This window comes from Octopus sinensis, linkage group LG3, assembly GCF_006345805.1.
Source record: "Octopus sinensis linkage group LG3, ASM634580v1, whole genome shotgun sequence".
In the NCBI taxonomy this organism is placed as follows: Eukaryota; Metazoa; Mollusca; class Cephalopoda; order Octopoda; family Octopodidae; genus Octopus; species Octopus sinensis.
Window position 1 is genome coordinate 126,808,606 of NC_042999.1, and position 10,258 is coordinate 126,818,863.

The window sequence follows — 10,258 nt, forward strand, 5'->3', positions numbered from 1 at the left end:
TCTGCAATGGACTGGCATCCTGTCCAGGTGAGGAATGTATACGCCATGGAAACTGGGAAACCGGCCCTTATCAGTTGGTATGACCAGAGAAGGAAACTTTTTTGCCCACCACCACCTCCTATACAGGCTTTTACTGCAAACCCAAATGTGTTACCTCAACAAAAGTATCACCTGGAGCAGATTACCCCTGATTCCAGCTATACTACTACCTGTGTGCGAAATCAACTGAGATAAAGTTGACTAGAATGCATACTACAGAAGGTGGTGAACTGGCAGAAACATTAGCATGCCAGGCGATATGCTTAGCAGTATTTCGTCTGTCTTTATGTTCTGAGTTCAAATTCCACTGAGGTTGACTTTGCTTTTCATCCTTTTGGGGTTGATGAATTAAGTACCAGTTGTGTACTGGGGTCGATCTAATTGACTGGCCCCTGCCCCAAAATTTTGGGCCTTGTGCCTAGAGTAAAAAAAGAATATTAACCCTACAGTTATTAACAGTTGTGTATTGAAGTACAATGATGTGGATATAGATTTTTAGAATTTCATCATCACTAACTACAGAACAGAACAGGAAAAAATGTTATGCAGTGGAATTCTAGAATCAGAAATGAACTGTATGGAGAATTTAACTAATGCTGTACTTTTGTCATGAAAACTTACTACTGAAATCACATATTTAAAAATGTATGCTCAATAACTAGGCTAACTATAGAGTATATATATATAGAATAAGTAACTATGTAATATAAGTTGTTGTATAACTATTTATTGTAGGCATAGAGTTGGTGGCTATTATTATATAAGTTGCTAGTGTTATTGCTTATCTCTTTGTCAGCTCTCACTATTCCATTATTTCCTTCAGTATTGCACATCCAGGACTACCCTTTCTTTCCCCCTTTTCTTTTCGGTATTATTTGATTCTTTCACCCACACTATTTTCACTAAGGAAAAAAAAAATCGGGTTTTTTCTGAACAAAAATAAGGGGTTTGCAGCATATTAGGAAGTCAGGGTACTTGATTCCATGCAAAAAATCCGAATTTATTTTTTTCTTAGTGAAAATTGTGCAAATGAAAATCACAAAATTAAATTTAGTTTTAACTAGGATTTAAATTTAGCTAGTATATTACAAATCTGACACTTTCTTCTGGTACATAGTGATATTAAATATCAAAGATAATTTATATTAGTACAGAACAGAGATTTGAGAATGAATTAAAATGATAAAACTGTGAACTAGCTTACATCATAACTCAGTCTATGTGCACTAAGCAAAACTTTCAGTATTCATTAAGCTAATGTGGGATGGTGGCGGAACTTGAATGCTTTTGAACCACCATGCTTGCTGCACCCCTGAAATACAGTAAGCTATTGATGGTAACTTCATCAGTAGTCAACATTCTGGTTAAATAGTTTTGAACAATTACAATCAAATAATAATAGAGTAAACAGGAGGATAACTATTAAATATATTAGTATCACTCTCATTTTTTGACACATGTATATGTCACTGCTTTTTACTGAGAAATTGAAAGGAACATATTATGAAAAGGCCCAACAGTACAGTCAGCAGAAAATAATGAGAGACCTAAAATCCATGTTAATCCTATACAAAGAAGGGCTCATTGACAAAGAATATGACTATATGACCAATTTCAAAAGTAAAACCAGTCAATTCTATGGTATTCCCAAGATACACAAAAGTGAGAAAATAAGTAATGCATGCAAGATAGCCACAGACAATAATCAAAGTCCCTACTCCCAATGACCTCAAATTGAGACCTATAATAGCAGGTCCCGCATGCGAAACCCACTGCCTCAGTAACTTTTTAGATATCCTCTTAAAACCATTCCTCAAGCATGTCAAAAGCTATATAAGGGACGACCTGGATATGCTCAATCACCTTCCTAAAACAATAAACAAAAACATCCTACTAGTATCCTTCAATGTTGTCAACCTCTATTCCAATATCCCCCACAACCTAGGAATAGAGGCAATTCAATTCTGGCACATCAAAAAAGAATTCGTGATAGAAGGGCTAAAATTCATCCTGGAAAATAACTACTTCGTCTTCAAAGACAACTTTTACCAACAAAAATCGGGGACTGCAATGGGTATGAGAATGGCCCCCACCTTTGCTAACCTAGTCATGGGATATCTAGAAATTAGTCTTTATTGTAAGGTTCTAGAAAAATATAGCAGCCCAATCTCCCTCTACATAGAAAATAACTTGAAGAGATACCTGGATGACTGTTTCATTCTTTGGCATGAAAATAAAGAGAAACTTAAAGAATTCCAAGCACTTTTAAATGGACCTGACGTAAACATTCAATTTACGATGGAATATAGCCAGCAACAACTTCCCTTCCTCGACATCCTCATTAAGAAATCTAAGAGCGTAATAGAAACAGATATATACTATAAGCCTACGGACACCAAGCAATATCTACCATTCAAATCATGCCACCCCAGACACACCAGAATGAATATCCTCTTTCAACCTAGCAAAAAGGATATGTACTATAGTTTCTAATGTAAACACCAGAGACACACAACCACATGAACTAAAAGATACACTCATCACCAGGAACTACCCGCCTTCACTAATTGACATGCTTTCAATAGGCCCTTCAACTGAACATCCAGGAGCTCAGACATCCCAAATTAAAGAAAGATTTACAACCAAAAGCTCTACCATACATTCCCACACACAACCCTCTCAACAATGAAGCCTTCGACACCATCCTCCAAAACATACCCCTGCTAAAAAAGGACCACAGAATGAACTTAATCCTCCAAACATACCATCATAAAAAGCAAAAGACAACCCAAATCTATGAAAAGTTTCCTAACACAAGCCCGAATATGTACAACAACACAGAAGCTGTCAATAAAAAAATGTGGAAGGCTCAACTGTGGGATATGCGTCAATTTAATTGAGGGATCAGAGTTCTCCTTCAAACAGGGACAACATTTCACAGTGAAAAGCAACTTCATATGTACTTAGGAGAACCTTATATACGCACTAACCTGCTCTGGGTGTCAAGGACAATATATAGGCAAAACAAAAACAAGTCTAAGTAAAAGAATGGCTTTGCACAGATCCCAGATCAAAATTCCCCAAAACAGAAAAATAGCATTCAGCCAACACATAGACATTTGCACCAATAACAAAAATCCAAGCTTCAGAATTTTTCCCCTCAACCAATTCAGGGACGATACAACCTGGAGCCAACGAATCAATAAAGAGACTCTCTTTATTACAAAATACAGACCCCTTTTGAACAAATGACATATCCACCATGGCTTTAAAATAACACAAATACACATACAAATATAAAAAATGATTCACTCATGAGATTCTCAAGAATTCATTAAAAAACAGTCCCAATCACTGCTATAATCCATAACGAGCCAATTTTTAAGTCACTTGACTACTTAACACCTTACTACTTTCATACTACCTACATTCCTTCTTATTCTCCCTTCTCTTTCTTCTTCTCCTTCTTCTTCTTCTTCCCTACCAAGACAATCTCATGATCGTGAGTGCAATGCCCTAACCACAAAGTCATGCACCCTCAGATATATATATATATATATATATATATATTATATATATATATATATATACACACACACACACACACATATGCGCATATATATGTATGTATGTGTATGTATGTATGTATACAGTACTCATACATACACATGTACACACACATACAAACATGCACACACACATGCATGCACACACACACATGCACACACACACACACACACACACACATACATGTTGATTTTGAGTGGTTTTTTTCCATACATTAAACCTTTTAAGTGAAGGCATGTGGCCTAGTGGTTAGGGAATTTGGCTCATGATCATAAGGTTGTGAGTTCGATTCCTGGTGTGTTGTGTCCTTGAGCAACATACATTATTTCAAGTTACTCCAGTTCACTCAGCTGATTAAAATGGGTTGTTCCTGTATTTCAAAGGTTCAATCTTGTCACATTCTGTGTCATACTGAATCTCCTTGAGAACTACATTAAAGGTACACGTGTTTGTGGAGTACTCAGCCACTTGCAAATTAATTTCATGAACAGATTGTTCCATTGGTCAAATCAACTGGAATATTTGTTGTAACCAATGGAGTGCCAGTTCAACCTTTTAAACTAAATACCTGTGATTTAATCAAGAAATATTTTAGGTTATTTTATTGGGTTGTCCAGAAAGGAAAGAAAAAGGTCAATAAATACTTGCCATTATATTTTTAATCAACCAAATATGAACCATTTTGTTGCACAATGCATCTCCATCTTTCCTTTAACTTGAAAATACCCTATTCCCAGAACTGAGGTGGTTTCATGGCAAAGAATTCATCAAGGTATCTTTTTACGTCATCCAAGGAATTGAAATTTTTACCATTAAGACTATTCTGCAGAGACCTGAATAAGTGGAAATCCGAAGGAGCAATATCTGGTGAATATGGAGGGTGCAGCAATTTTTGTCTGGTTCCCAAATCATCAAGTGCCGAAAATGAACTTTCTTATCTTCCATTTTAAAGGGTTACAGAATTAACACAGGTTATAGGAACATAAACCTTCTTCCATGAAAAGATAGCTTAAACTGTGCTCTAAATGGCTGTGTAGTCAAATCCTATTTTTATGAACTCAACCATGTTCTAAAATAAGTCGAAAGGTAAGCTACTATAAATCGGCACAAACTTTCTGGACAACTCAATACATTGTAAAGGAGTACTGTTCCATTGGTGAACAGTTCAAAATTATGAGCAAATTCTTTTTCAGTGTAAATGAGTTTTCATGTTTATGATATACTTTGAATGTGAGTATCATCATAATCCTTTTACATTATATAACCCCACATAACTTTTTTATTTTATAGAGTTTTCGGAAAAGTTTTGAAAATTTGTGTTCTAAACACAGGAATTTATGTATGAAAAAAAAAATCTTTTGTTTTCAATTTTTAATCATCACTTCATAAATCATAAAATTTCTACTTGTTTTTGAATTTTTAAAATTTTAAATCAGACATTAAAATATTAGCAGTGTGGATTTTTTTGTTTAAATCCCAGCAATGGACCATCCTAGGGTGCACCATCATTCCATCAAATGTATTTATGGGGAGAAAAATAGTGAAAAACATCAATACATGACAAAATGACAAAGAAATGAGAAGCATATCAAATGGTTTGAGATGTGTTAAAACAATGGCTAAATCACCTTTAAATCACACACACACACATATATTTTTTTGCATAATTGTATGAATTCCCATATATAGAAGATAAATTCATAAAAATTTTGTGAAAATTCTAAAGCATAAAAGAGTTACAATGGGTTATATGGGGTTCTTAATCCAGAATCCTGCCCAGTTTTATTTTAGTAACTGTTCTCCTAAATTAACTGGGAGATCTCTTGTCTTGTGCTCTTGTGTTCTATTTTTAACTTGGTTTCTATGGTTGGATATCCTTCCCAAAACAAGTGACTTTAAAGACTATACAAGGTGCATTTTTTAATGATGTCACCATTAGAGAAGACAAGATTAGAAGTTCCTCTTGACTCTAAGTTACCACTCCTTTGTTTCTAACCTCTTTACAGAATATACTCTAAGCATTTATTTTATCATAGCAACAGTATTAATGAGGTTATCTTGTATCCAACAAGATGAAAGAATCCTCACTCTGCTATGTTTTTCCTGTTCATTCAGGGCAATGTGACCAATAGAGTGAATAAAAGAGATAGAATGGAAGATAAACAAGGGTGAGAGGGAGAAAGAAGTTGGTATGATGAAGAAAGAGTGATTGGAGTGATAGTGTAAATGGGGAGGGAGAAATAGGAGAGGCATTGCTTAACGGGAGATAGAGTAAATGATGGATAGTCATAGGAACAGTCAATGAGCTGAGAGTGTGATGAATGTCAATAGCAAATAAGCTAGGGGAGAGTGAGTGATGACTAGCAAAACTGGAGGGGTAATATTAACTGGTAAAAGACAGCTTGAATGATGAATAGTTGTGGAAACAGGAAATGGTAAGAAAGTGAAGGTTGCCTGTAAGGAGTAGCATGAGGAAGAAGGAGTGCTGGGAGGAGGATAAATGAAGTTGTGTATCTGATACTAATAGATATGATGAAATCTTTTGCTACTTGGGCATGTGATCTTTTGCTATTCAGGATAGATGGGTAACACTGGAAGATGGTAAGTAAGTAAACAGATAGATAGATAGATAGATAGATAGATAGATAGATAGATAGATAGATAGATAGATAGATAGAGAGAGAGAGAGGGAGAGAGGGAGAGAGAGATAAGAGAGTTTGAGTAAACTAGTTTTTAAACCTTTTATTATGAAACATTAACAGTTGAATAACGAGGTTTATTGTTGAGCAATTTTTTTATATTATATGTTTTGGCATTATGCCATGCTTGAGAAGACCCATCAAGCCAAGTAAAATCACAGTCATGGTAAATATTGGCGTCATGCAAATGGCACCTGTGCCAGTGGGATGTAAAAGCACCCATTACACTCTTTGAGTGGCGGGCATCAGAAGAGCATCCAGCCATAGAAACCGGGTCAAATTAGGCTGGAGTCTGGTGCAGTCTTCTAGCTTGCCAGCCCTGGTCAAACCATCCAATCCATGCCAGTTTCCGTCTACCAAATCCACCCACAAGGCTTTGGTCGGCTTGAGGCTATAGTAGAAGACACTTGTCCAAGGTGCCTAGCAGTGGGACTGAACCGGAACCATGTGGTTCATAAGTGAGCCACTTACCACACAGCCACATCATTTTAATTTTATTTGAATTTAATTTTTATTTATTTGTGTTATGTGTCCCCACATGTGTTGGTGTGGTAAACTTTTTGTCAGCCCCTTACAGGCAATAAAGAAACAATGTTTTTTTTTCAACATTTGAAGAGAAGTCTGTACCTTAGATTTTAATGAAATGGCATCAGCATGTAGCGATTCTGACTTTGAAGGTTTTACTCTTGACGATATAGAGAATATAAATGAAAATGAGTTTATTTTGTCTTCTGACGAATCTCATATTGATATTAGTGAATATTCATCCAGACGAGGAAGATTTTGAGAATGAAAGTGATGAAAATGATATTGTAAACATGGCAACATGGGCAAAGATTACAACACCAATCACCATTCCTGATTTCAGAGAAAACACTGGTCCACAAAAGAAGTTACCTTCTGATGCTCAACCGTTGGACTATCTATTTTTAGTTTTACCAGAAAGTTTTTTTGAAAATGTTACGGAGGAAACAAACAAATATGAGCAACATATAATTTCTATTTGCGGAAGAAACGATCCACTATGGCAGCGAACTTATACTGTGGAAATGAGTGTTTTATCACAATCAATATTATGTTTGGTGTTAAACAGCTTCCTTGACTGTGGAACTAATGGAGTCCTGATATAAGGTATGGTGATCTGTATATCTCAAGTATAATGTTGAAGACGAGTCATTTGAAAATATCGCAGTATTTACATTTAATTGATTCTGCTAATGCCCCCAGCAAAAACAACCCAAACTACGATCCCCTGTACAAAGTACATCCTGTAATTGATTTACTCCTTAATAGTTATACCTGGGAAAAATCTCAGTATAATTGAAGCCATGATAGGCTATAAGGGCAGACTACATTTTTGGCATTACATGCTTGCCAAACCCACCAAATGGGGGATCGAGGTATGGGAAGTTTCTAATCAGACACTGGATATTGAGTAAACTTCAATGTTTACATATGTAAAAAATATAATGGAAACAGACCATATGGATTGGGACATGATGTAGTATGGTCTCTTACTGAACCATTTCACCATCAGCACCGGCACCTCTGTTTTGACCATTTTTTTTTTCTTCAGTGGCTTTGGCAGAAAATCTTGCCCGTGTAAGTACTTACACGTGTAGTACTATTATGGGCAACTGTAAAGGTTTACCCCATGAAATGAAAACAAAATTTTTAAAAAATGGGGACATTTTACAAATGCAAAAGGAAAATTTATTAGCTACTGCTTTCAAAGACAAAAGACAGATTTTATTTCTGTTGACTAATGAACAACCTAGTGTTGGTGTTGAGGGAAAATCCCTAGTGAATATTTGTTATAACAAATATATGGATGGGGTTGATAAATCTGACCAATATTGGGCATATTACCCAGTTGGTCAACCTGGAAAGAAATGGTGGAGGTACATTTTGTGGTTTTTAGTTAATTTAACTATAGTAAGTTCATATATTGTACATGCAAAAAGCCACAAGGTACCTCTGCCACCAAAGGACTACGACCATTTGAAATTTCGGGTTGACATTGCATGTCAGTCATGTGAGAGCTTATCTTCTAGGAAGCACAGAACTGGGAGAAAAGCAAAATTAACTGAAGTGGATATCAACAGAGAAAATACTGACTTTCATAAAGTCGAAAAGGTAAATGGAAGAAAAATAGTTTGCAGACTGTGTTTGCTGCAAAAACAGAAGAACTGCAAAAGAGTATCAGATTGAGACTTTGTATATGTGTTCCTTTTGCAAAGTGACCTTGTGTAAAGGGTGCTTTGGGCAGTTTCATGACAGAAATATGTCATAACTATATTATTTTGTAACTATATTGCTTTATCATATATTCCTTTTCATTTTATTATAAATAATTTGTGAAAGTGAGAAATATATATTCATTTTCACTATGTCACACACCTGTATTCACCTTTGTCTCACCTGTTAATGAGCTTTTTTAATTAGATGCATTTTGTTACGTAAATGAATTCATTAAATTGTATAAGAGTGCATAGCTAATGGTATATTGATGAGTAAAAGAATTTTGTACTTTATTTTCGATGAAAATATTTGAATGAAATATAGACACAGAATAAAATCTTGTAATCACCTGTATTTTAATTAATTCAAATTAATGTAGCTCGTCTTGAAAAATGTAAAATTGTTGGCGGTTGACATCTGGGATGGTTTTAGTAACAAATCAAACAGGTAAGATGAATTAAGAATATGAATTTTAGTGTTTATTCATAATGTTATTGTTTTTACACCTGTTAATTAAATTTACCTGTCCATAAAAGTTAAATTTGATCAGAAAGATCAGCTAAAATTATGTAACTATAAACCACTGGCATATAAGTACCCATTTACAAAATCTCAAACCTGTATGTAGAAAATTAACAAAGCTACAAGCAAATATTGTGGACACCCCACTTGAACCTGAATAAATCAAAATTAATGTTAACAGATAAGCATTACATTTGACAAATTAATCTGAACACTAAAGGGGTATGGATTTTCACAAGAGCAGTGCCAATTGCATGAAGCTTATTGCAACAGATGAGGAATAGGTAGGCAGTGTTGTATGTATATCTATCAGCCATTACACTACAAGCTCCAAGAAAATAAAAAGGAAAATTGATTTCTTTATATTTCATTTGAAGGTAAAAAGGATTTTCTTCCAGCTGCACAAGGGTTAACATGTTTGTTCATTCAGCAGAAGTTATATGATTTAAGTCTTATTTATTTTTTCTTTGTATTTTCATTTGATACTATATGTTTGTTCTTAATATCAGTTGATATATGTTTACACACTTTTATCAGGTGATATTCTATATTTATCCACAATATCAGTTAGTATATATATTTACACAACTTTATTGGTTAATATTTTATGTTTACCCACTACGTAAGTTGATATTGTATTTGGACACATTTATCAGTTGATTTTGTATGGTTACATATCTTTATTATTTATATAATAATTCAACTATTAATATATAATTTCATTCATATGCTTTATGTATGCAAGGCTCGATCAATTGATCAAATGGTTGATCAATGAATCTACTGATCAATATATGTCAGTGTACATGTATGTATGCGTATAAGGTAATATATATATATATATATTTATTTATACTTGGAAGAAGGTGAGGGAATTACAGTCATGGATTAAAAACAAAAACATCTCAGTGGGTATAAATACAAACCAAACACTCTGATTGATAAATACTGTTCTCTGTACATCTTAGCATGTGTGTAAGCAAATTCAAACACACATACACCATAAGGAAAGAAACATTATAAATGGAATATTTATGAATGCCAAATCTTCCAGCTCAAATATAACTGAGTTCAAATATAACTCACAACTCATCTGGGTGAAATAGGAAATTACATAGGGAATTCATATCAAAATTTTGAAAAATGAACGGAAGCTTTTGACACAGAAAAGACAAGAACACTTTACTTGG

General features: G+C 34.4%; 1 protein-coding gene and 1 long non-coding RNA gene across 2 annotated transcripts in view; both read left to right on the plus strand.

The window, feature by feature from the left end:
- Positions 1-7,578, plus strand: part of LOC118762560 — a 17,091-nt gene extending 9,513 nt beyond the window's left edge. The window contains exons 2-3 of the long non-coding RNA XR_004998313.1: positions 4,911-4,924; positions 7,252-7,578. This is a non-coding gene — a long non-coding RNA (uncharacterized LOC118762560). The remainder of the gene's footprint in view (positions 1-4,910; positions 4,925-7,251) is intronic.
- A 356-nt stretch (positions 7,579-7,934) lies between these two features.
- Positions 7,935-8,516, plus strand: LOC118762693 (piggyBac transposable element-derived protein 3-like). Its single transcript, XM_036501671.1, has one exon. It carries the CDS (start codon positions 7,935-7,937, stop codon positions 8,514-8,516), a length of 582 nt encoding a protein of 193 aa, XP_036357564.1.
- Positions 8,517-10,258: the final 1,742 nt, after the last annotated feature.

Excerpts from the sequence above, each read along its gene's own strand:
- LOC118762693 (XM_036501671.1), top strand. The coding sequence starts at position 7,935 with ATGGGCAACTGTAAAGGTTTACCCCATGAAATGAAAACAAAATTTTTA.